This window comes from Balaenoptera musculus, chromosome 10, assembly GCF_009873245.2.
Source record: "Balaenoptera musculus isolate JJ_BM4_2016_0621 chromosome 10, mBalMus1.pri.v3, whole genome shotgun sequence".
Lineage (NCBI taxonomy): Eukaryota > Metazoa > Chordata > Mammalia > Artiodactyla > Balaenopteridae > Balaenoptera > Balaenoptera musculus.
In genome coordinates this window covers 757,053-783,966 of record NC_045794.1, presented here as the reverse complement: position 1 = coordinate 783,966, position 26,914 = coordinate 757,053, and the positions used below count along the sequence as shown (strand labels likewise).

At 51.5% G+C, this 26,914-nt stretch overlaps 1 protein-coding gene across 1 annotated transcript; it reads right to left on the bottom strand.

Annotated features, from left to right (window-relative positions):
* Nucleotides 1-333: 333 nt before the first annotated feature.
* On the bottom strand, nucleotides 334-13,587 carry HDHD5 (haloacid dehalogenase like hydrolase domain containing 5). Its single transcript, XM_036865115.1, has 8 exons — nucleotides 13,462-13,587; nucleotides 8,669-8,872; nucleotides 7,686-7,798; nucleotides 6,299-6,392; nucleotides 5,116-5,149; nucleotides 3,231-3,405; nucleotides 1,317-1,505; nucleotides 334-978 (listed from the first exon to the last, which is right to left on the bottom strand). Exons 1-8 carry the CDS (start codon nucleotides 13,567-13,569, stop codon nucleotides 693-695), a joined length of 1,203 nt encoding a protein of 400 aa, XP_036721010.1. The 5' UTR covers nucleotides 13,570-13,587; the 3' UTR covers nucleotides 334-692.
* Between the last annotated feature and the right edge of the window lie 13,327 nt (nucleotides 13,588-26,914).

Here is a 26,914-nt window from a genome sequence, read left to right as displayed (position 1 = left end):
GGTGTGGAGAAGGGAGGGAGCAGCCGGCCGGCGCTGCTGGAGTTAGATGGGCCGGCACCGACGGGTCTCGCTGAACCACTGCGACAGGGAGGAGTACGAGACACACGGTTTTAGAGTCACCAGAGGAAAAGCTCCTCTTTCTTTCCACGTCAGGGAAGCGGCTAAGTCGACGGCAGGCCTCGGGGCTCGCGGCCCAGACTGGGGTGGGCTGGGGTCAGCATTCACAGGACTGAAATACCGCCAGTGCTGGGGCCTCAAGGTCACCCACCCCGCCAGCCCACGAGCCTTCCCCCACAGGACTTTTTAGTGCATTCCAGATAGAGCTTCACAAGAGACAGCAAAATGAATATTTATTACAATTATTTTAACTTAAAAAAATAAGTCCAAAGTCTCTGGGCAATAAGCTAAACCACCACAAAAAGTAGTGTCTGAGAGTGAGTTACAGCCCGCGCTGGCAGCGGGCAGAGGCGGGCACCCCCTCCTCTTCTGCAGAAGACCCCCCAGAGTGAGGACGAGCCTGGGGTCAGGCTGCCAGCACAGGCAGACAGGAACCAGCCTAGAAAAATCTGAGGCTGCTACCCAAATGCTACCCCGGGAACAATCGTGCGGCCCCGCCCAGGAGGAGCGAGAGTGTCACCGCGCTGGCGGGGAGGGGGGGCAGGGGACGGCCAGCAGGCCCACCTCCCTCCCTGCTACAGAGCCCAGCCCTCCTTGCCCAGGACCAGCCGCACGGCCTCGTGCACGTCGCTCACCACGTGGGCCGCCTGCAGGAGCCCCGGGCTGAAGCCAAGGTCCCGGTGCCCGTGGAACGGAGGCCCCTCGCCACCCGGGGCGGGAGCAACGGGGTCTGGGGCCTGGGGGCTGTACACGCCAGTGCACACCAGGATGGAGGTGCAGCTCCGGGCCTCCCCCTCCCGCCTCGTCTGCAGGTGCTGGTGGAACAGGTTGGCCCCATAGATGTCGGACATGGGGTTGTCACTGGGGAGAGAAGGCCCAGTTCAGTGCGCTGGTGGAGGTGCAGGGACAGCGGGGGGGGAGCGGCCCGCGGGTGACCACTGGGGAAGGGGGCACGTCTCCGGGGAAGGGGGCACGTCTCCAGGGAAGGAGGGGCGGGGACACAGGGGCCGGGGGTGAGCACCAGGGGAGGGGGGCACGTCGCAGGGGGTGGAAGGGCGGGGACACAGGGGCCCACGGGTGACCACTGGGGGAGGGGGGGTGCGTCTCGAGGGACAGAGGAGCAGGGACACGGGGGCCAGGGGTGAGCACCGGGGAAGGGGGGCACGTCGCGGGGGGCGGAGGAGGGGTGCGGGGCTCACCCCACGGCGTAGAGACTCCGGATCGGGGCCGCCCAGCCCCGCCGCGCCGCCTGCCTCGCGAGCAGGCCCTCTGCATACTGGTAGGTGAGGAGGCTGGGCTTGCCCATCAGGCCCGCGTAACACAGCTCTCTGCCCGTCACCTTCCGGTAAACGGCCTCCAGGCACAGCAGGAAGGTGCCGTGGCCGAACCTGCCAGAGGAAAAGCCGCGCTCGGTCCCCTCCCCAGGCCCCACGGCTCCAACATGCCCTGTGTGCCACCCTCTCGCGGTGGCACAGAGCACGGTGACAGGGCAAAGTGAATCACTTCTGGTGAGAAGCCGTCACACTTAGGATGTGCATTGATGGCCTGCGACTATCTGGCAACGTCTATTGAGCGCTGTCCCAGTGCTGTAGATGGCACATCACGTTCAACCCTTAGAAAAGCCCGATGAGATGGCGTTCATTCTCCTCATTGCACAGGTGAGAAAACTGAGGCCCAGAGATGGAGTAACCTGCCCAAGGTGTGGAGCTGGAACCAGAGACCCAGCTTCAATTCTGCCTTGGACTTGGGCAGAATACTGGCTGGCATCCCACCTCACTCCTTGGTGCCAATTTCACTGAGCATACTGCCACCGAGTGTCAGAAAGCATCCTCCCTGCCCCCACTGCAGCTAAGTGTATGGGCAGTACTAAGCTACAGCCTAAGAGTCAATGAAATCGCAAGTGCTGGACTAACCTCCTGGAAAGTAGCCTGGAAACTGGGGAGGGGGTACTCTTCTCTACCCTCCCCGTACTCCCTCCTGCTGCCTGGAATGCTGACATGATGGCTGGAGATCAGGCAGCCCTTTTGGATTACATAGTAAAAGGCTAAGGTGCCTGTGTCCCTGATGGGTGGACTTTTTCACAATAACAAACTTCCATCTCATTTAAGATTCTTTTCTTTTGGGTTTTCATCCCTTGCTGCTAAATCAAATCCTATCAGATACTGTTCAGTATCTTGAAGTTACATTTCAGTGTCACTTATTTATATACTGAATTTTACTTTCAATTTTGAAATTATTGAATGAAAAAGTGATCTCAAATCTGCTTTATAAATAGTAATTTGCCTCCTGCCATTCAGTCCACAGCCTACATAACCAACCCCCTTCACCTAGTGTCAGCAAACCCGAACTCTAGGAAGAATGTTCCAGAAAAAATACCTGACCTCGAGCTGCAGAAATGCACTTGAGAGAGAACACGGTGATCCCCATCTCCTTGGGCTCAGTGTTGGGCCCTCAGGCCCTCAGTGACGGATCCACCACACAGCTCACTGGGAGGCAGGGCACGGGAAGAAACTCCAGACTTTGGCCTCGCAGACAAGAGCAGCCAAATAGCACCAACAGCTGCCCTTCCAGGAAGGCAACCTGAGGGCCAGCAAAACGGCAGCCTGTGCTGTGCTCAGTGCCAGGGCGGACGGGGTGGGGGCCTGCCTGGAGCCTGAGGGCCTCTGAGGAAGTGACTGGTCCAGGGGCCTCGGAATCACTCCTACTCTCCCCTCCCCAACGTCTTATGGGCAGAAGGAAACCAAGAAGTGAAAGAGCCAGCGCCACAGGGTGAAGGCAGGGAGGGAAGGGCAGCTGGATAACAGGAACTAAGCATCACTTGGGTTCCACTAGCCAGAAAAAGCATGTCCTGTTAGACTCTAACGGGGCCAGGGGTTAAAGACCATCTCGATCCACCTTCCGTGCTCAGTAAGTGGTAGTTTTCGTTTATCAATCAGTATGTGAAGTGACCCTGGAGACCGCTCCCGGAGGCCAGGTTACCATGGCAACTCCAGGGCCTAGAGGAGGGGTCTGAGCCCAGAGCACTGGGGCGGCTCGAGGCACCGTCAGCAGGCCTGCCCAGGAGGCAGCTGGAGGTGGCCCCCAGGGCCAAGGCAGGGACCCCGCGTCCTCACCTGGGCATCTTGGCTTCGGCCATCCAGAGGAGGTCCGTGTTGCTGGCCAGGACAGGGAGGTGGGGATAGGGGGCCGTTGCCAGACCGGTGCCGGGGTTCCCGTCGCTGAGGAGGATGTCCATGATCAGCTGCAGGCTCGTCTCCCAGCGCACGGGCTCCCCAAGGAGGAGCACCCCTGCAGAGCGGGGGTGGGGTGAGCCGCAGTGCCGGGCGCAAAGGCCCCCGGGAGGCCTGGGCTGCACGGCCCCGCTGAGGGCATGGGTCCCAGGAGGAGCTCCCGAGGGCTCCTCAGTGTGTCCACCAGGATGTCCCGAGGGTTAGAAGCAGAGGAGCAGCAGCCCCTGATGACCGACGCCCTGCCCAGCACCCTACCCGCCCGGCCACGTCCCCCAAGCCCCAGGGGTCACTTGGCCACATGGCGGGGAGACGGGGTCACAGGCCTGACGCTGTCCACGTCCCTCTGGGACTGGGGGCCAGTTCTCACCGTGTCTAAGCTTCCTCAGCTACATGAGGACAACGCCCACTACTGGGAGGAGGATAAAAACGCGACCTGGGGGGCTTCCCTGGTGGCGCAGTGGTTGAGAGTCCGCCTGCCAATGCAGGGGACACGGGTTCGAGCCCTGGTCTGGGAAGATCGCACATGCCGCGGAGCGGTTGGGCCCGTGAGCCACAATTACTGAGCCTGCGCGTCTGGAGCCTGTGCTCCGCAACAAGAGAGGCGGCGATGGTGAGAGGCCCGCGCACCGCGATGAGGAGTGGCCCCCGCTCGCCGCAACTACAGAAAGCCCTCGCACAGAAACGAAGACCCAACACAGCCAAAAATAAAAAAAAATTTAAAAAAATAAAAATAAAAAAAAAAACGCGACCTGACAGAGCGCGGAAGCCATGCCGCACGTACGCTGCCAAGGCCAGCTTCAAGACCGGGGAGCTGGGCCAGACCGTGGCCCCAGCGGGCAGGCCACCCCCGGGAGATGTTTCCACTGTCGCAATGACTGACACTCCTGGGGAGGACCGGGAGAAGACTGGGATGCAAGAGGCTCAGGACAGTTCCGCAGAATCAAAACCTTCCCCACGTCTATTCATAGCTGACACTCACACAGGAGAACAACTTGCTTATAATTAACTGAGCCTAAACATTAATTCCATTCCACACAAAGTATTTTTGGTAGACTTTTCATAAACACTGATTTTTCCAAAAATGCAACTATTATGTTAGTCAAGAGAAGACGTACTTTATTTTTTCAAAACTTTACCAAGAGTTATTCCAAGAGTTATACCAAGTTATACCAAGAGTTATTTGGAAAACCACATCACCAGTGACAACACTGCTCCTAATTTCTGAGTCACCAATGAAACACACCTGTAAACACACTGCATTTGTAGCTGTAACATTCATGGGGATTCTACTTTTGGTATAATCATTTTGCTACTTAATTATGCCTTCTTGGATAATTACTACATGTTGAAATGCAGATTACCTTACTAAAAAACGTTTCCTTTTATTTCTCCCTATTACAATTAGGGCTTTACCATGAATTAATTAATTTTTAATATTTGTGTATAGGAAAGAATTCATTTAGGGTAGTAAAGGGGACATCACAATATTTTTGTTACCCAGGGAGAACTGGGTAATAGGGCTGAGAAACACTGGACCAGGTTACCTTAGGCACCTTTCCACACTTAGATTTTCTACACTTATGATTTTTCTGGAACAACAGGGCAAGTGACACGGGGAAGGAAAGATTAGCAGCTAATGTCTCAGAGGTAGTGACCGGCAGATCCGAGGCCAGAGCCCAGGAGACCCAGTGCCCAACGTCCCAGCCACACCGCCAGGCTGCAGGGCCTGCAGGGAGAGCCCGCCCACATCACGCAGGGACCTCATTACCTTCGATCGCAGGGAAGTCGTTCCTTGGGAGGGGCTGCGAGAGACAAAGAACAAGCCCGTCAATGCCACGGTCACCTTCCACGCCCGGTTTCCAAGGGGTGGGAGGAGAGACCCGTGCCTGACAGATGGAAGACCCTTCGGTCTAGCCCAGGCCGAGGAGAAACGGCCAGGACAGAGGGCAGAGGTCCTCGGGGGCAGGAGGAGAGCGCGCTCAGGCCGGCCACACCCCAGGCCGGCGGGCACCAAGTGTGTAGGTCAGCCAGGGGACGGCTGCTCAGCTGTCCTCCTCCAGCAAGGACAGGAGGTGCGGGTCTGGAATCAGGTGGCGGAGGACGAGGTGAGCCCAGGAAGGGACGGGAGCTTGACGTCACTCAGGAGGCAGGGCCATCACTGGACCACCGCCTGAGGGCCCGCTCCTTCTAGGAACAGCTCCCCTGCCCTCGGCTCTGCCAGGAACCAGCTGAGACCTGGGCCGAGCCGCGTCCCTGGGCAGGGGGCGGGGCTGTCTCTGCGCTGCTCTGAGAGCCATGCCAACTCTGGCACCTGGTTCTGCACATAATGTGCGCAGCTCAAAGGCGGGGGAGCCCTCGGAAAGCTCGGGCGGGGACTAGAGCTACACAGACAAACAAAAGCAGGCCTGTCTGTTTGTAACTGCGGTTCATCAAACTTTGACGTGCACTGACTTCGAACAGGCGGTGATAGGCACTCTGTGATAGACGCAGAGTTCACGCAGGGAAGGGGAGGGCGAAGGGGCATCAGGAGACGGGTGGTCACCCTAGAGGGTCAACGAGAGGCCCCGTGACCGCTGGTTGGGAAAGATAAGGTTCAAATATGAGCCAAACCCAAAGGAACCCGAGCAGACGCTCACAGCCGCCAGTGCTTTCACAGGAAGCCGCTTCCCACCAGGCCAGCCCTCTGTAAGGAGCTCCCGGACAGTAGAGCAGAGACTAACTTAACACTAGCGGTTCTCCAAGCGACTCTAGGAAAGCTGGTAAATCACAAAACTCCCACCTGGAGGGGACACGAGGGCTCTGGAAAGAGAGGGGACAGCCCTGCTCACCACCCCCGACAACGTGTGTCTGGGAACAAAGGCCTCGGCCAGACGTGCCCTCCCCTCCGAGAAGGCAGCTCTGAGCGGGAGGGGCTGCAGGGCCAGCGGGGAGGCCCGAGCGTGTCCCATTACCGTGGTCTTGGGCCGCCGCTGCAGATCCACCATGTCCAGCACAGGGAAGGCCGCCCGCAGCTCGTCCACTGTGACCACGTGCTTGAAGCCCAGTCTGGAGGGAGGTCAGGAAGCAAAGCCGCCCAGTGCCGGGGAGACGCCTTTAAAGTGAGGGACCCACCGCAAACCACAACCCCACCCGCCCCGACCTCAGACAGAGCCCCGTGAGGCCAGCGCCGACCAGGAGCGCTGCCGGCAGGCGTGGGCGCAGGCAGTGGGGACACCCGGGGGCCTGGCCTACTCTGGGCACCGCCCGCGCAAAGGCACACAGGAAGCCCTGTCCTCGAGCTCACGCTGGCCCAGGGCCACGAGAACCAGGGCTCTGAGGACAGTTCAGAGGAGACTCCTCGGCGGGGAGGAAGCTGAGCAGAGTCTGGAGAAGCCAGACCGGAGCTCAATCTGGACGATGGACCGGATTCAGCCAGAAGGGAGGCCGTGGGGAGCACGCCCACTGCAGCCTTACCCTCCAACACCTGCCGCCGTGTTCCCGTCCTCAGTCCCCACTGGCAGTCTTAACTGGACGCAGATTCAGATCACCTCAAAACACACCTCCCCAAAATGACGCTTCCATCAGCAATAAAACCCGCACAGACCCGTACTCCTCAGCGTTCACATCTGAGGTTCCTGAGCCCAGCGCCGTCCTTCCTGGCCCCCTTCCCCACCCGACCCCATCCCGGCCTCCTGCTCCGGGCATCCTCCCAGCCTCCTCGCGGCAGGCTCCCCAGCTACGTCCCCTCCTGTGGCACAGCCAGCCCCCATGAAGCCACAGGTGACCCCCGCTCCAGGGTGGTCCCCCCCCAGCATCTGTGACACTCGGACCCATTCTGCTCTTTCCAGCCTCTGGTCACACGCCGTCCTAACCACTCCTGCACTGTTCCTGGTGTGTCACTCCGCCCCCTCAAGCAGGAGCCCTGATGAAGCACCGGCCGCGTGCTGCTCTGGCCCCTGAGCACGCGGCCACGCACAGGCGGTGCTCAGCTCCCTTGGGTTTGCGGGAGCAGCAGAGGAGCGAGCTGCTTGAGAGCAGGGACACATCCTCGCTGAGCACACGCCCGCGGCTGAGCTCCCTGCAGACGCGCACCGGGAGCCGTGGGTCCCAAATCGAACCACAGAACCGCCTGGGTTCTCAGACCCAGTGAGTCAGACTCTGCAGGGAACGGGCAGGAATCTGCTCTGTGAGCTGCCCAGCAGGCCCCGAGGTGGGCTGGCTTTCGGGAACCCCCGGGCGCCAGGGCTGGCCACCCTGGGAGGTGCCCTCCCTCCCTCCCTCCCACAGGCGCCCAGAGCTCCTGACCCTGGTCCTTTCAGCCGGGCAAGGACAGCAGAGCAGGAAGCAGCAAAAGGATACGCTCGGGCATTTTCCACCAGGGGCCCCTGCCCAGACACCAGCATCCGCTTGTCGTGATGCTGCGAGAAGAGCTTCATTGGGCTGTGGGACAGTATCACCTGGTCGGGCTCCACCTGCAGGGCAGCCGAGAGATGGACAGCAGAGGACACGCATGTGAGGGCGGGAACAGGGAGCTGGCTCCCTGGCCCAGGAAGGATAAACCTGCCCAGAAGGGGGGGTCCAACCCTTCCAGCACTGCCCCGACAGGTGTGAGGGGACCCGGACACCAGAGCCCGCAGGAGATGTGGCCACCATGGGCCCCACCGGCCCAGCTCCCAACACCCCGATTTCTCAGCCCGACTTGGGAACCACAGGGTTCGTGCATGAGCTCAGACCCGCCTCCACCTCTGACTATTTTCAGTTCTACGTAAAGACCTGGCTTTTCAGCATTTATGCTAATGGCAACTGCACGGCCCCACTGTCCAGACACCAGGGTAGGAACCGGTCTCCTCCCCAAGCAGTGTCTCCCAGCTGATCAGCATGGGATTTACTCTCTCGGTTCCAAAGGACTCCTTCCAAGAACCAAATCCACTGCCAACAAAGAACGTGTCAATGCGGGGACGGTGGGAGCCGCAGGTGGGTGGCGAGGGACAGAGCTCGAGCTGTGTCATCTTACTTATGGGAAACGAGGGCTGTCACTTCAGAGTCCCACCTGGTGCACGGAGATTTAGAAACACATGACCCTGAGGCCAGGAGGAAAGATGGAAATGGCCAAGTCCACAGGTGGGACTTCTGTGCTCAACATGTACGTTTTCATAAAAGATGACCCTGCTGATGAGGCTGTGCCCTCTGAGTTTGGCCTTGAACTTCAAGTTATTTTTTCCAGCAGGAAGATGTGTACTGGGCTCATCCATATAGTCCCCCCACAGGGCAGGGGACACGGGGCTGGAGAGGGGGCTCCACGGGAAGCAGGTCCTCAGCCTCCTGTCTCCGCTGCTCCTTACCTGGAAGCCCAGCAGGGCTGACAGCTCCTGGGCTTTGCTGCACTGTAAGATGTTCCCCGCGTTCGTGACGAAGACCACGGGCACCCGCAGCTGCCCCTGGGGGTCCACGAGCCTGCGGAAGGCCTCCCTCGCGGCGGGGATGACCTGGTGGCCCCGAACCAGCACCCCATCGATGTCCAACAGGAACCCGAAGGTGGGAGGGCTCTGCACGGAGGGGAGACGAGAACGGCCCCTGAGTCGAGGCAGAGGGGACGGGGGAGCCTCATCCCCACCCTCGGGCCGGCCGGGGCCTCGAACGCGAGGTGAGGGCTTGGGGTTGCCGATAGGGCAAATCCATCTGCAACAAAGAATTAAGCCTTTTCAGGTATTTTTAAGCATATAGCTATTTTGTTAAAGTTATTTTTACATAATTAATATAAAGGAATTTTTTAAATTGGAAAATAGAGAAATTCAGAAATAAGCCCAGCACTTTAAAACAACCGATCAGTATTTCCTTTCACCTCCTTTCTCTATTCTTACGTTCGTCACGCGGCTATGACTGCACCTTACATGTACAATTTTGCATCTTGTTTTTTTTGCTTGACATGAAGCATTTTTATCTGTTACAACAGCCTTCATAACCATCTTTTAGAATTTTGTTTTACCGTAACAACACAGAGTTTTTTTTTAAAAAACACTCAATTGCTACAGACGATATAGGAAAAAAATTAAGTTTCTTGCTTCCTCCTCCGCCCAGTACCATTCCCTCTTGTGTATTTTCCAGAAACTTTTCATGGATGGTTCTACTTTCTTACCTTTTAGCTAACACACAAATGGTACTATGTTGTGCTTTCTTTTCTGTCTTCCTTTTTCTCATTGATATCCCTTGGTTACCTTTCCATATCAATACACACAGACCTACCACCTACACATGTTTCTGGCTACATAATATCCTGAGTGAATACTCCGCTAACATTAGGTTTCCCCTATTTCAGACATTTAGGTTTTTCCACATTTCTGCTACTACAAATTATGCTATAAGGAACTCTTCATGCTTACTGATTTTTCCATATTATGGACTTTTCCTTAAGCTAGATTCTTTTTTTTTTTTAATTTATTTATTTTTGGCTGCGTTGGGTCTTCGTTGCTGCGTGCGGGCTTTATCTAGTTGTGGTGAGCGGGGGCTACTCTTCGTGGTGGTGCACGGACTTCTCATTGCGGTGGCTTCTCTTGTTCTGGAGCACGGGCTCTAGGCGCGTGGGCTCAGTAGTTGTGGCTCGCGGGCTCTAGAGCGCAGGCTCAGTAGTTGTGGCGCACGGGCTTAGTTGCTCCGCGGCATGTGGGACCTTCCAGGACCAGGGCTCAAACCCATGTCCCCTGCATTGGCAGGTGGATTCTTAACCCCTGTGCCACCAGAGAAGCCCTTTTAAGCTAGATTCTTAAAAGCAAGAGTAATAAGCCAAAAAAGTGCAAACATTACAATGACATAATACCTACTGACAAGTTGTTTTCCAAAACAGTATCAACTCACATGGACCCTGCTAAGGATGGCCAAGGATGATTTTCACAGTATCAAAGAGTTTGTCAAGTATCAAACATCTTGTTAATTTCAAAGTTCAAAAAAGTGATTATCTCCTCTCAATCTGCATTTCTTGGATTTACAAAGTTGAACACTATTCTTTTTAAAAATTCATCCCATTTCTTACTTTATGAACTGTCTGTTAACATACAAGATGTTTTTCAGTTGTCAGAAAAATCCAACCTAACCTGTTTGTCATTTTCCTTTTGTTGGCGTCAGCTAAGTCAAGCCACTTTCATCGCACACACATTCTGCTTATGTTCAAAATACCCTTATTTTCCTAAAGATACACACAGAAGAATTTAGGATTCAAACGACAAGAAATCAGGGATTTGTTTTAAAATCTTAGCGCCACAAAAAAAAAAGTGTGGGGGGGAGATAAGCAAAGCAAGTGCGGCAAAATGTTAATAACTGCTGAATCTGGAAGATGGGTTTTAGAGTTCATAACATTGTTCTTAGATTTTTGACAATTACATAGTTAAAAAAATGAAACAGGGGCTTCCCTGGTGGCACAGTGGTTAAGAATCCGCCTGTCAATGCAGGGGACACGGGTTCGAGCCCTGGTCCGGGAAGATCCCACATGCCACAGAGCAACTAAGCCTGTGCGCCACAACTACTGAGCCCACCTGCCTAGAGCCCGTGCTCCGCAAGAGAAGCCACTGCAATGAGAAGCCCGCGCACCGCAACGAAGAGTAGCCCCCGCTCACTGCAACTAGAGAAAGCCCGCGCGCAGCAACGAAGACCCAACGCAGCCAAAAATAAAAATAAAATAAAATAAATTTATTAAAAATAAATAAATAAATAAATAAAATAAAATAAAATAAACCAGCTTGTTTGTGCTGATGGCTGCCGAAGTTAACCATACAGTTTTACTGGTCTTAGTGGCCATATCCTAAATAGTCACAAGATTTGCTCTCTTGGACATAAGAACCCACAGACCCTGCTACTTAGAACAAGAAAGGCTCAGGACAATTTAGCAATATCCCCGACGCTCCCTCACCTGTTGGACAATTTAGCAATATCCCCGACGCTCCCGCATCTGTTGGACAATTTAGCAATATCCCCGACGCTCCCGCATCTGTTGGACAATTTAGCAATATCCCCGACGCTCCTGCATCTGTTGGACAATTTAGCAATATCCCCAACACTCCCGCATCTGTTCCTGTGCAGTGTGTAACCACGACCCCCAACCCCTCAGGTGAGTGCACACAGAGAACCAGGCACCCAACCACCTAGAAATGAAAGGCCCCCAGTAATTGTTAACAAACATGCCACATTCCTGTGAGATGTTAGCAAGAGGGGAAACAAGGGGAGGGGTGGTATGTGGGGCTTCTCTACACTTCCTGCTGAGCTTTCCTGAAAACCTAAAACTGCTCTAAAAAAATAACATCTATTAAATTTTTTTTTGAGTGACGGCACCTCGAGAAAAGGACATAGGGTTAGATTTTTTTCTTTTCATTCTTTTTTTTTTCTTTTTCCTTTTCATTCTCTTCTATATCTGTATTTTGATTTTTCTTCTTTCTCACTTCATGTTTTTTTTAACTAGTCCTGGGTATTACGCCAGATCTTCTAATTAAAGTTCATATTTGTGGCAGTGATAAAATGTGTGGTTTTTTACTAAATATAAAATAAACAAAAAGGACCTCCTGTATAGCACAGGGAACTATACTCAATGTCTTGCAATAACCTATAATGGAAAAGAATCTGAAAAAGAATATATATGTATAACTGAATCACTGTGCTGTATACCTGAAACTAACACAATACTGTAAATCAACTATACATGAATTTTAAAAAGGGCAGTCTTAGGAATTCCCTGGTGGTCCAGTGAATTAGAACTTGGTGCTTTCACTGCCAAGGGCCTGGGTTCAATCGCTGATTGGGGAACTAAGGTCCCACAAGACGCATGGCGTGGCCAAAAAATAAATAAAAATTAAAAAGTTAAAAAAAGGGTTTCCCTGGTGGCGCAGTGGTTGAGAATCTGCCTGCCAACGCAGGGGACACGGGTTCGAGCCCTGGTCTGGGAAGATCCCACATGCCGCGAAGCAACTGGGCCCGTGAGCCACAATTACTGAGCCTGCGTGTCTGGAGCCTGTGCTCCGCAACAAGAGAGGCCACGATAGTGAGAGGCCCGCGCACCGCGATGAAGAGTGGCCCCCACTTGCCGCAACTACAGAAAGCCCTCGCACAGAAACGAAGACCCAACACAGCCATAAATAAATAAAATAAATAAATTAAAAAAAAAAAAAAGAAGTGTGGTCTTAAGATTAGTTTTAAATGAAGGGACCACTAAGATGTTCCTTTGTGTTTTTGCTTCTTATCTGGAACTGGCTGGTGTGCTTCCAACAACAGCATCACAATTACCGTCCAGGACACTGTCCACTCCAACCAGCTCCATGTTTGTGAGAATTTACTACATGCGGTGACTGTGCAAAGTACTGCACCTACATCACACAAAGTACCCCAGGTACCCTCTAGCAAAAACACTGCAAGGTAAGGACTATCCCTGGTACACACACGGGGAAAGCCAGGCTTAGAAAGCTAAGTACTGTTGACCCTAGAACAACACAGGTTTAAACTGTGCCGATCCACTCACAGGCGGATTTTTTTCAATAAAGATACAGTCGGCCCTCGGTAACCCCGGGTTCCTCACATGTGGATTCAACCAACTGCTGATAGCAAACCTCACACACCACGGGGGTTGGTGGATCCGCGGGTGCGGGGTCCGCGGATGCCGGGTCCGCGGATGCAGGGTCGGCTGTGGGACTCGAGCACCCGCGGGTTTAGGGGTCCCCCGCGGACACCGAGGGGCAACGGCAATTTGCCGTAAGTCAAACAGGCAGTAAGCGGCCCGGGCAGGACTGATCCCTTAGCCGGTGCCGCATCCTTTCTTCCCTACTCCCACTCTCTCCACCGGGAAAGTCCAGAAAGTCAGGACCCGCGGGGCGGGGGCCGCAGTGTCCTCCTGGAGCACATCCCGGCCGACGAGTCACGGAGGCCCGCGTCCCCGCCCCCCGGTCGCCCCCGCGAGCGACGGGGTCACGTCTCGCCCCCGGGCTCTGTGGACAGAGCCCGGGGGAGCCAGGGACCCGCGCGGCGGGGCCCCAGGGGACGTGACGTCACCACACGCGGGCAGAGCGGGGGGAGTGACGTCCGGAGGCCGGACACCCTGCTCCGAGCCCGGCCCGCGAGGCCGCACAGCCTCCCGCCGCCGCCCCGCACCCTCCGCCCTCACCTGCGAGCCGCTCGCGAAACGGCGGCCCCCGAACCCCGCGGCCGCGCGCGTCGCCCGCCGCCACAGTCCGGGTGCCCACCGCGCCGCCGCCTCGCCGAGGGCAGCCATGGGCCGCCTCCTGCGCGCACCGCGCACGCCTGACCGCCGCGCAGCCAATCAGGGGCCGGTGGCGCCCGGGGCACCTCGGGAGCTGTAGTCCCGCCTCCGTGTCTGGGGCGGGGCGTGGGGCATCTCGGGAGCTGTAGTTCCGTCTCTGGGTTTTATCCGATAACTGAAAGTTTGTACTTTTGTTTATTTATTTATTTATTTATTTTTGGCTGTGTTGGGTCTTCGTTTCTGTGCGAGGGCTTTCTCTAGTTGCGGCGAGCGGGGGCCACTCTTCATCGCGGTGCGCGGGCCTCTCACTATCGCGGCCTCTCTTGTTGCGGAGCACAGGCTCTGGACGCGCAGGCTCAGTAGTTGTGGCACACGGGCTTAGTTGCTCCGCGGCACGTGGAATCTTCCCAGACCAGGGCTCGAACCCGTGTCCCCTGCATTGGCAGGAGGATTCTTAACCACTGCACCAACAGGGAAGTCCCTATTTTATTCCTTTTGATGCAGTGGTATGGTAAATGGGATTGTTTTCTTAATTTCTCTTTCTGATATTCTGTTATTAATATATAGAAATGCAATTGATTTCTGTATATTGATTTTTTTAAATTTATTATTTATTTATTTTTATTTTTGGCTGCGTTGGGTCTTTGTTGCTGCACGTGGGCTTTCTCTAGCTGCGGCGAGTGGGGGCTACTCTTTGTTGCAGTGCGTGGGCTTCTCATTGTGGTGGCTTCTCGTTGCGGAGCATGGGCTCTAGGTGCGTGGGCTTCAGTAGTTGTGGCACGTGGGCTCAATAGTTGTGGCTCATGGGCTCTAGAGCGCAGGCTCAGTAGTCGTGGCACACAGGCTTAGCTGCTCCGCGGCATGTGGGATCTTCCCAGACCAGGGCTCGAACCCGTGTCCCCTGCCTTGGCAGGCAGATTCTTAACCACTGCACCACCAAGGAAGTCCCCTGTATATTAATTTTGTATCCTGCAACTTTACTGAAGTAATTTAGTAGTTCTAAGAGGGTTTGTGTGTGTGTGTATGTGTGTGTGTGTGAAGTCTTTAGAGTTCTATGTATAGTATCATGTCATCTACAGATAATGAAACTTTTACTTCTTCCTTTCTCATCTGAATGCCTTTTATTTCTTTCTCTTGTCTGATTGCTTTGACTAGGACCTCCAATACTATGTTGAATAAAAGTGGTAAGGGTGGGCATCCTTGTCTTGTTCCTGATCTTGGAGGAAATGCTTTCAGCTTTTCACTATTGAGTATGATGTTAGCTGTAGGTTTGTCTTTATGGTCTTTATTATGCCCACTTTGTTGAGAGTTTTTATCATAAATGAAAGTTGAATTTTTTCAAAAGCTTTTTCTGCATCTATTCAGATGACCATATGATTTTTATTCTTCATTTTGTTAATGTGGTGTATCACATTGATTGATTTGTGGATGACAAGCTGTCCTTGCATCCCTGGAATAAATCCCACTTGATCATGGTGTATGATCCTTTTAATGTATTGTTGAATTTGGTTTGCTAATATGTTGTTGAGTATTTTTGCCTCTACATTCTTTAGGGATATTGGCCTGTAATTTTCTTTTCTTGTGGTGTCCATGTCTGGTTTGGGTATCAGGGTAATGCTGGTCTTGAAAAATGAGTTTGGAAGTGTTCCCTCCTCTTCTATTTTTTTGGAAGTTTGAGAAGGATTGGTATTAATTATTTGAATATTTGGTAGAATTCACCATCTGGTCCTGGACTTTTGTTTGTTGGAGGGTTTGTTTGTTTGTTTTGGCCACATCATGTGGCATGTGGGATCTTAGTTCCCTGACCAGGAATTGAACCTGTGCCCCCTGCAGTGGAAGCATGGAGTCTTAACCACTGGACCACCAGGGAAGTCCCTGTTGGAAAGTTTTTTTTTTTTTATTACTCATTCAGTCTTCTTACTAGTTATCAGTCTGTTCATATTTTCTATTTTGTCATGATTCAGCCTTTAAAGGTTGTATGTTTCAAGGAATTTATCCATTTCTTCTAGGTTGCTCAATTTCATGGCATATAACTGTTCATAGTAGTCTGTTATAATCCTTTGTATTTGTGTAGTATCAGTTGCAACATCTCCTCTTTCATTTCTGACATTTATTTGAGTTCTCTCTCTTTTTTTCCTTGGTGAGTCTAGCTAAAGGTTTGCCAGTTCTGTTTATCTATTCAAAGAATCAGCTTTTGGTTTTATTGATATTTTCTATTGTCGTTTTAGTCTCTATTTCATTTATTTCTGCTCTGACCTTTGTTATTTCCTTCCTTCTGCTAACTTTGGTCTTTGTTTTTCTTTTTCTAGTTCCTTGAGGTATAAAGTTTGGTTGTTTATTTGAAATTTTTCTTGTTTTTTGAGCTAGACATTTATTGCTATGAACTTCCCTCTTAGAACTGCTTTTGCTGCATCCTATAAGTTTTGGTATGTTATATTTTCATTTGTCTCCAGGCATTTGAAATTTTTTCTTTTAATATTAATAGGTTAATTAATAACTCATTGGTTATTCAGTAACATGTTTTTTATTCTCCACATATTTGTGAATTTCCCAGTTTTCTTCGTGTAATTGATTTCTAGTTTCATACCATTGTGGTCATAAAATATGCTTGATATGATTTCAGTCTTCTTAAATTTGTTAACACTTGTTACAAAAGATATTTGTTAAGAAATAGAGATCAATACAATTATAGAAAGGGACTTGAATACCCCTGTTACATCAATTGATAGCCTACCAAGACAGAAAATCAGTAAGGAAACATTGGACTTAAGTGACACGTTAGACCAGATGGTCTGATATTTGTAGAACATTCCATCCAACAGAAGCAGAATACACATTCTTCTCATGTGCAAATGGAACATTCTCCAGGATAGATCATATGTTAGGCCATAAAACAAATCTTAACAAATTTCAGAAGATTGAAATCATACCAAGATCTTAATAATGTCAGCTTACCCACAGTTGAGCAGGATCTGGAAGACTGACTCACATTACTCAAACCTACAATAGCCCAACACATAAACCCTGCCAGGGGACATAGCTTTCCAGGATTAGAATGTTCTCAATTTCTTCCTGCTATCAAACTACCTAGAAACTACTTCAGTAATTAGAGCATTTCTTGGTGTAGTGGTTTTTAAATATGTCCACAGTTTATTTGACAATACTTTTCTCAAGAGGTGGAATCTAATTCCCCTCCCGTTGAGTGTAGGCTGCACTTAATGACTCACTTTGAATAAGTAAAATGAGGCAGACGTGATGGTATGTGATTTCCAAGGCTAGGTCATAAAAGATATTGTGGCTTCCACATTGCCTTTGTTTGGATCACTGATTCTAAGGAAGTCAAATGCCATGTCATAAAGACACTCAAGCAACTCTGGAAAGGCCCACAGATGAGGACCCGAAGTCTCCTGCCCACAGTTGAGTGAGAGAACCATCTTGGAGGCAGACCCTTAAGCCGTGGCAGACATATTGGCCAAAACCTCATGAACGACCCCAAGATGGAGCTATTCAGCTATGTCACTCCTGAAGTCCTAACCCTCATAAACTAGGAGATAATAAATGTGTGTTGCTTTAAGTCATTAAGTTTTGGGGAAATTTGTTATGCAACTTGGTGATCAAAATTGTATTGTAGGGCTTCCCTGGTGGCGCAGTGGTTGAGAATCCGCCTGCCAATGCAGGCGACACAGGTTCGAACCCTGGTCTGGGAAGATCCCACATGCCGCGGAGCAACTAGGCCCGTGAGCCACAACTACTGAGCCTGCGCGTCTGGAGCTTGTGCTCCGCAACAAGAGAGGCCGCGATAGTGAGAGGCCCGCGCACCGCGATGAAGAGTGGCCCCCGCTTGCCACAACTAGAGAAAGCCCTCGCACAGAAACGAAGACCCAACACAGCCAAAAATAAATAAATAAATAAATAAATAAAAATTAAAAAAAAAAATTGTATTGTAATCACTGCTCTTTCATCTCCGGGGTTCTCAGTTTGGGTCAGGTTTGTCCCTGTCTGGGTCTGCCCTGCTTTCAGTCTTCCTTGGCTGTGAACTCAGCTCCATCTCTGGCAGGGATCAGAAATGGGCTGGTGTTTTTCAGGAATGATGACAGAACAGAAGGTGCATTCTGGGAGGTTCCAACCTGATCATTGTAATCCAAACTCTGTGTGCATGTGTGTTCAAATATTGATAAGCTTTCCGTAGATCCTCTAGGGTTCTTAAGGAAGAAGAGGTTAAGAACCATCCTCTAACAACCACAACAACAACAGCAACAATCCTTGGGGGCAGGGTCCCTCTCTGTTCATCTTTGTCTCTCTCATAAGGGCTGTCAGGGTGAGGTGCACATGACAGATGTACAATTAATACTAACAGGCAAGTGGATGACTAGCCACACTGCTACTTTCCCCATAAACTTGCTTATACGTGTTTGCATGTACACACGTGAGCATAAGCCTGCTCACACCCATGCACATACTTTGTATTAGTTAGGATTGGGTTTGGCTGCCGTTAACAGAAACCTCCAAAGACCAGTGGCTTAAATAAGAAACAGATTTGTTTCTCTCATGTAAACAAGGTTGGGAGAGAAGAGTACAAGCTTGGTATTGTGGCTCCACAAACTTACTAGGCACTCAGGCTCCTATTTTTCTCCTTTGCCATCTTTGCTGCACAGCTTCCACTTCATGGTCCAAGATAGCTGCTCAAGATCCAGCCATCATGTCCACATTGCAGCCATCAGGAAAGAAGAGACAAAAAAGGGAATGCCATCTCCCTACAGGTACAATTCCAAGAAGTCTTATATACCCATTCTGCTTACACCTCATTGGCCAAAACTTAAGCACATGACCACACCTAGCAGCAAAGAAGCTGGAAAATGTAGCTTTATGCCTGGCTAAAAATCAGGGGTTCCGTTTCCACATAAGAAGGGAATAAAGGATAATGGGGGTGGGGGGATTGGCATTTTATGCCTGACACCAGGAGGAAGCAGACAAAAGAAACAAGTCAGAGAGCTGTGGGTTCCCAGTAGAGGAACGGCAGGGATGCTGTGGCTTGAAGGAGAGTGGAGGCTGGGCAGCAGGGAGGCGGGCGGGCATGGTGGGTGGTCAGTGAAGGGACGGAGGGGGGCTTATCTCACAGCTACTTCCCCAGGCCCCCTGCGTGGTGCTGCGGGAGAATCCCAAGAGGAGGGTGCGTTCGCCTCTGTTGGGAGGAATACTGATCCCCTCCCCGCGTTTCCCTGAAGAGTAACGTCGGTCCATAGCACTTGGGCCTCTCTCCACCCAGGCCGAGGACATGGGACTCTCCTGATGGGTGAGCTCGGAAGGAAGAATGGGCGGCCGCGGCTCGGCCTCTCTTCCCTCTGGGAGCTGCCCCATCAGGGGCCCCGGTGTTCGGTCCAGTAATGAGGGGCTAGGGTTTCAGCTGTGCCAGGGATGGCTGGATAAGTGTAATTCAAGGGTAGAGTGTCAGCAAGTCCATTCATCTCCCAAATAAGCCATGCTCTCCAACAAGCTTTCAGCAGGAATACATGTGACCTTTTATTTCCATCTGTCCCACATCTGTTTCCCAACCGAGTTACATGTAAGCAGGAAAGCAAGGGCATCGTTTATGATTTATCCCCCAAACCCCGGCAGCCTCCTCCCACTGCATTCGCAGGTCCTGCCGATTAGTGGAATAAGTGGCCTCCAGTGTGGCTGGGAGGCCCCCAGTGCCCAGGCCAGCTCCTGGGCCCCTCCCCCCAAACCCCCAAGGAATCACCTTCTACACCTTGCAGAGAACGTTGACTTAAGATGGGGCAAACAGGGACACAGGAAGTTGAGATAATTCACTCCGTGGTACAGATGGATGACGCTCCCATCCTGAATGCGGGCTTTGTAAGTGGGCAGGAGGGGGACGTAGAGGCACCACAGGGTGGCAGTAGGCAGGGCAAAGGCCCACGGGGGCCCGAGGGCTCAGAGCTCAGCTCCCACCAGATCCCCCAGCACAAGGTCACTGCACTGCTCCGTGTTCCCAGGCCCACCTGTACCCCCGCTCGGGAAAGGCAGGCAGGGGACATGGCTGTGTTAATCCTGGGTGACAAGGTTTGGTTCCTGGATGGCCCCGTGCTGCAGTGGGTCCGGGTGGGAGCCCTGGTCCACCAGGTGGGACAGTGTCAGATGGATTGCGTGGCCCTGATTTGCAGCCGGGTAACATTTACGGAAAATCTTGAAAACCTGCTGAGGTAAAGCACTGTCATCGAGCCCCGCCCCCCGCCTCTGCCCTCCCGCCCCGGCTGCAGAGAGGGCGGAAGGGTGACTTCTGACACCTTGGCCCATCCATAGAAGAAAGTCCTAGAGAACGTCTTCCGTGAACAGAGGAACGCAGGGCTGCGGCCCGGGGCCTCACAAGGAGGGGAGGGCATTCGGGGGACGGGGGGAGAGGAGGCTCCTGGGGACTGTCCTCCCGCAGGTGGCCGGCGGGGAGCAAGCGGAGGCGCTGCCCCGCGTCTCCAGCCCTGGGCGGGGCACAGCCTGAACCTGAGCCTGGCTGCTGTGCGTTCTCCCGACTCGTGGCCTAGTCCTGCCTGCGAGAGGATCAATGACAGCCCACCAAGACCTGAGGTCCGACCACCGATGGACAGGAAATAGGGGCAGAGGGACTCGGTAAGGAGCATCGCGGGGCGTGCACTCAGTTCCAGACGGGGGTGCTCTGCAGGACGGACGACTTGTCCCGTCACCAAACAGACTTGAAGGAACGGAAGAAAAGAAAAAAGAGCAGTGACGGAGCCTGCAGAGCTGCTGCTGAAATGGTGCGCGGTAATCCCTGCCCTCCTCCCGGGGAAGCTGGCCGGCCTCTCATCTCAGGCCCCGGCTGCCCCCTGGTCCTCACCAGAGGCTTTCCTGCCAAGATGAACTCAGGGTTGGTTTTCACTCAGAGGCTGGCACCTCCTTCCCCTCCAGCCATTGGCGCTACCGCCTCCCCATGGACCGAGTTTTCTCCCTGCAGTGTTCACACCTCCTTCAGAGCACAGAACTGACTGTCAGAGCCAGAAAGGGCTCTAAGAGCACACCGGGCCCAGCACCTTCTGTGATAAAATGAGGCCGTCAGCCCAGAAGCCCTGTGAGCGGTGGACGAGGGTCAGAGCGCTGGACACGGTGGCAGAGACCTCTGGCTGGCGCTCAGACCCCAGGGACCAGCACTTCTCTCTTTCCTGTGCTGACCTCCCCAGATGCACCCCCATCCGACCCCTCACCTCCCACGGGCCTCCCAGTCTGTGGGGCAGGACTCCATGTGGAACCAGAGCTCACGGCCCTGCCACGCTCCTCCCAGGCCCTGACCCATTCACCTCTCCTCCTGGTGGCTTTGTTGCATTTGGCCTTGGGTGAGTTACTGGGGTTGAAGTGTGGGCTTTTCTGGAAGAGGTCTGGGACCCCAGATACGGCTCCCAGCATCAGAGGATGTTTAGGGCAAGGAGGACTGAGGGGGTTAGAGAGAGGGCATTCCCGGAGCTCACACACCGAGGCGCTGACCCCTAGGCCTCCAACCCCCTTCTGAGCAGACAGAGTTGCAGGTGTCCCTCATCTACAGAAAATTATGTCAGGTTTCTTATTTTTTCCTTCAAAATGTTGTTCATATATTTTCCTTTTTTCATTTCTACTTCTAATCTGCCTGAACCAGGTGTTTGGCCTATAAAGCAAGACCCTGCTTCCCTCTGTTGCACAGATGACTGTTTCAAACGTCCTAGAGCCTTCCCTGGAGCTGGTGCCTTGGAGGAAGGGGCATGTCTATAAATCCAGGGAAGTGCCCTCAGGGCTTCTGTCACCTGGCCATTTATTCATTCATTGCATATATTAGGTACTTATTACACTGCAAGAGTTTTTGTGGTTTTTTTGTGTATGGTTTCTTTGTTTGGTTTTTGGTTTTAGGGGGTTTTTTGGCCACACCATGAGGCATGCAGGATCTTAGTTCCCCAACCAGGGATTGAATCCGTGCCCCCTGCAGTGGAAGCGTGGAGTCCTAACCACTCGGACCACCAGGGAATTCCCAAGAGTTTATAATAACAGATATTTGAAAACAATCCAGGTGTCAGCTATCTGGGCCTTGTTTATTAAGCTCTGGTGTGTCCCCACTGAGAAACAGTGAGACAGAGGGTGGGGAAAGACCCTCAACTAAAAGCAAAGCTCAGGACAGTGGGCAACATGTGCCTTTCATCACAGAAAGAGGAAACAGAGTTTACATGTGCATTTGTTTATTTTGCACAAAGAAACACAAGAAACTAATAAACATGGTGGGAAAAACAGGTGGGGTGGGAAAGAGGTGTGGTGAGTAGAGGTGGGTATAAATTTTTCAACGTATCCCTTTTCATGTTTTTTTGATTTTTGAAATGTGATTCCATACCTATTCGAACTTCTTATTTTACTGTAACAAAATTTAAATACTTCGATGGCCCTGCCCTCCCGTCCCGCTACGAGCTCTAAATGGGGCCAGAGGGCAGGACGCCCATGGCAGGAGCGGGCCTTTCTCCCGGAGGAGGTGGGGCGCAAAAGCAAAGCAGGGGAGGCAGGTAGTGCAAGTGAGACGAACGCAGCCGGGGGAACGGACCCCAGGTCTGGTCACCGTGGGAAGGAGGAAGTGGAATTCCGGCCGATGTGTTTTCAAAGCGAGCGCACCTGCCCCTGCGGGTCGGAGCCGGAAAGGGCGCCGGGAGCGAGCGGCGGCACCTGCGCTACCGTTTGCGGCCACCAGGGGTCAGCAGCGCGCCGCCCGCCGCAGGTGCCGCCGCCACAGGTGCCTCAGGTGCCGAAGGTGCGGGTCGCAAGCATCGCCTTTGCTTTCCGACTCCTTCCTCCGGGCACTTCCCACCAAACGACGGTCCCCGGGGGCGGAGGGGCGGAGGACCCTGGACAAAGTCTCTGGGCAAGAATCCGTTCCTCCGGGGCCACAGGAAGCCGAGGCCAAGGGAAGCCAGGGGTCACGGGAGGGGTCAGCCTGTCCCCCGGGGGCTGATGCGTCCTGGCCTCATGGAGCCAGAACAGGGGTGAAGGGGCTGTCGTGGGTGGGTTAGGGGTTGAGCAGTGCGAACTCCACCCTCAGAGAACTGACCCAGGCCTGCCAGGGTGACGGGCCCCTGACAGGAGAGAAAACAGCCCCGTATTGTAGGGTGAGCACTGAGGCAAGACTCAGGAACCTGCTATCACCTGCTGTGTGACCTGGGAGAGTTACTGACCCTCTCTGGGCCCCAGTTTAGTCCTCTGTCACTCAGAGAGGGTAGATAAAATGATCTTTAGGCCTCTCCCCGCTCTGATAGTCTGTGAATCTAAAACTTCCAGTCCTCCCACCCCTTCCCCTCTGGGAGGTCTGGCTGGACTGGGAGACCTCATCTCCTAACATACGGTCTCCGGACAGTCCCCAAGGAAAGGCCCTTTGGAAGGTTGGATCCTGGCCACCCTGAAGGAGGAAGAGGAAGAGGCTATTGGCTAAAAAGCCTGGACCCCGTGGAACCCAGCACTCTGCCCCAGCCGCACCATCGGCGGTGAGAATTGGGAGCTACAGATGTTTCTCAGGGCAAAGCCCATCTGAAATTGCTCCCTGTCCCCACCATGATCCCAGATCCCACACCTTTGATGTACGCGCTTCGGGACACAGAAGAAAGAACAAAGAAGGTTACATTATTTTAAGATGACTGCTATTTAAAGTAGCATATATGACGGAACTGCCCCGGAGCCCGAGGGGAGGGCGACCTCACTGAGGCTGCCGGCTCTGGAGGTGCCCCGGCGGCCGAAGCCGTGACAGTCGCGGGGACGGCGGGCCGGATTGTCCACTTTAAATGCCAATGTTGAGATTAACCAAGATGGCGGAGTAGAAGGACGTGCTCTCACTCCCTCTTGCGAGAGCACCAGAATCACCACTGGCTGCTGGACAATCATTGACAGGAAGACCCTGGACTTCACCAAGGAGGATACCCCGCGTCCAAGGACAGAGGAGAAGCCACAGTGAGACGGTAGGAGGGGCGCAATCAGAGTAAAATCAAATCCCATAACTGCTGGGTGGGTGACTCACAGACTGGCGAACACTTATACCACAGAATTCCACCCACTGGAGTGAAGGTTCTGAGCCCCACGTCAGGCTTCCCAACCTGGGGGTCCGGCAACGGGAGGAGGAATTCCTAGAGAATCAGACTTTGAAGCCTAGAGGGAATTGATTGCAGGACTTTGACAGGACTGGGGGAAACAGAGACCCCACTCTTGGAGGGCACACACAAAGTAATGTGTGCATCGGGACCCAGGGGAAGGAGCAGTGACCCTGGGGGAGACTGAACCGGACCTACCTGCTGGTGTTGGGGGGTCTCCTGCAGAGGCGAGTAGTGGCTCTGTTTCACCGTGGGGATAAGGACACTGGCAGCAGAGGCTCTGGGAAGTTCTCCTTGGCGTGAGCCCTCCCAGAGTCTGCCATTAACCCCACCAAAGAGCACCGGTAGGCTCCAGTGTTGGGTTGCCTCAGGCAAAACAACCAACAGGGAGGGAACCCAGCCCCACCCATCAACAGTCAAGTGGATTAAGGTTTTACTGAGCTCTGACCGCCACAGCAACAGTCAGCTCTACCCACCACCAGAGCCTCTCATCAAGCCTCTTAGATACCCTCAACCACCAGAGGGCAGACAACAGAAGCAAGAAAAACTACGATCCTGCAGCCTGTGGACCAAAAACCACAGTTACAGAAAGATAGAGAAGATGAAAAGGCAGAGGGCTATGTACCAGATGAAGGAACAAGAAAAAACCCCAGAAAAACAACTAAATGAAGTGGAGATAGGCAACCTTCCAGAAAAAGAATTCAGAATAATGATAGTGAAGATGATCCAGGACCTCGGAATAAGAATGGAGGCAAAGATTGAGAAGATGCAAGAAATGATTAACAAAGACCTAGAAGAATTAAAGAACAAACAAACAGAGATCACCAATACAATAACTGAAATGAAAACTACACTAGAAGGAATCAATAGCAGAATAACTGAGGCAGAAGAACGGATAAGTGACCTGGAAGACAGAATGGTGGAATTCACTGCTGCAGAACAGACTAAAGAAAAAAGAATGAAAAGAAATGAAGACAGCCTAAGAGACCCCTGGGACAACATTAAACGCAACAACATTCGCATTATAGGGGTCCCAGAAGGAGAAGAGAGAGAGACAGGACCAGAGAAAATATTTGAAGAGATTATAGTTGAAAACTTCCCTAACATGGGAAAGGAAATAGCCACCCAAGTCCAGGAAGCGCAGAGAGTCCCATACAGAATAAACCCAAGGAGAAACACGCCGAGACACATAGTAATCAAAGTGGCAAAAATTAAAGACAAAGAAAAATTATTGAAAGCAGCAAGGGAAAAACGACAAATAACATACAAGGGAACTCCCATAAGGTTAACAGCTGATTTCTCAGCAGAAACTCTGCAAGCCAGAAGGGAGTGGCATGATATACTTAAAGTGATGAAAGGGAAGAACCTACAACCAAGATTACTCTACCCGGCAAGGATCTCATTTAGATTTGATGGAGAAATCAAAAGCTTTGCAGACAAGCAAAAGCTAAGAGAATTCAGCACCACCAAACCAGCTCTACAACAAATGCTAAAGGAACTTCTCTAAGTGGGAAACACAAGAGAAGAAAAGGACCTACAAAAACAAACCCAAAACAATTAAGAAAATGGTCATAGGAACATACATATCGATAATTACCTTAAACGTGAATGGATTAAATGCCCCAACCAAAAGACATAGACTGGCTGAATGGATACAAAAACAAGACCCATATATATGCTGTCTACAAGAGACCCACTTTAGACCTAGGGACACATACAGACTGAAAGTGAGGGGATGGAAAAAGATATTCCATGCAAATGGAAATCAAAAGAAAGCTGGAGTAGCTATACTCGTATCAGATAAAATAGACTTTAAAATAAAGAAGGTTACAAGAGACAAGGAAGGACACTACATAATGATCCAGGGATCAATCCAAGAAGAAGATATAACAATTATAAATATATATGCACCCAACATAGGAGCACCTCAATACATAAGGCAACTGCTAACAGCTATAAAAGAGGAAATCGACAGTAACACAATAATAGTGGGGGACTTTAACACCTCACTTACACCAATGGACAGATCATCCAAAATGAAAATAAATAAGGAAACAGAAGCTTTAAATGACACAATAGACCAGATAGATTTAATTGATATATAGGACATTCCATCCAAAAACAGCAGATTACACGTTCTTCTCAAGTGCGCACGGAACATTCTCCAGGATAGATCACATCTTGGGTCACAAATCAAGCCTCAGTAAATTTAAGAAAATTGAAATCATATCAAGCATCTTTTCTGACCACAACGCTATGAGATTAGAAATGAATTACAGGGAAAAAAACGTAAAAAGGACAAACACATGGAGGCTAAACAATACGTTACTAAATAACCAAGAGATCACTGAAGAAATCAAAGAGGAAATCAAAAAATACCTAGAGATAAATGACAATGAAAACACGACGACCCAAAACCTATGGGATGCAGCAAAAGCGGTTCTAAGAGGGAAGTTTATAGCTATACAAGCCTACCTAAAGAAACAAGAAAAATCTCAAGTAAACAATCTAACCTTACACCTAAAGAAACTAGAGAAAGAAGAACAAACAAAACCCAAAGTTAGCAGAAGGAAAGAAATCATAAAGATCAGAGCAGAAATAAATGAAATAGAAACAAAGAAAACAATAGCAAAGATCAATAAAACTAAAAGTTGGTTCTTTGAGAAGATAAACAAAATTGATAAGCCATTAGCCAGACTCATCAAGAAAAAGAGGGAGAGGACTCAAATCAATAAAATCAGAAATGAAAAAGGAGAAGTTACAACAGACACCGCAGAAATACAAAGCATCCTAAGAGACTACTACAAGCAACTTTATGCCAATAAAATGGACAACCTGGAAGAAATGGACAAATTCTTAGAAAGGTATAACCTTCCCAGACTGAATCAGGAAGAAACAGAAAATATGAACAGACCAATCACAAGTAATGAAATTGAAACTGTGATTAAAAATCTTCCAACAAACAAAAGTCCAGGACCAGATGGCTTCACAGGTGAATTCTATCAAACATTTAGAGAAGAGCTAACACCCATCCTTCTCAAACTCTTCCAAAAAATTGCAGAGGAAGGAACACTCCCAAACTCATTCTATGAGGCCACCATCACCCTGATACCAAAACCAGACAAAGACACTACAAAAAAAGAAAATTACAGACCAATATCACTGATGAATATAGATGCAAAAATCCTCAACAAAATACTAGCAAACAGAATCCAGCAACACATTAAAAGGATCATACACCACGATCAAGTGGGATTTATCCCAGG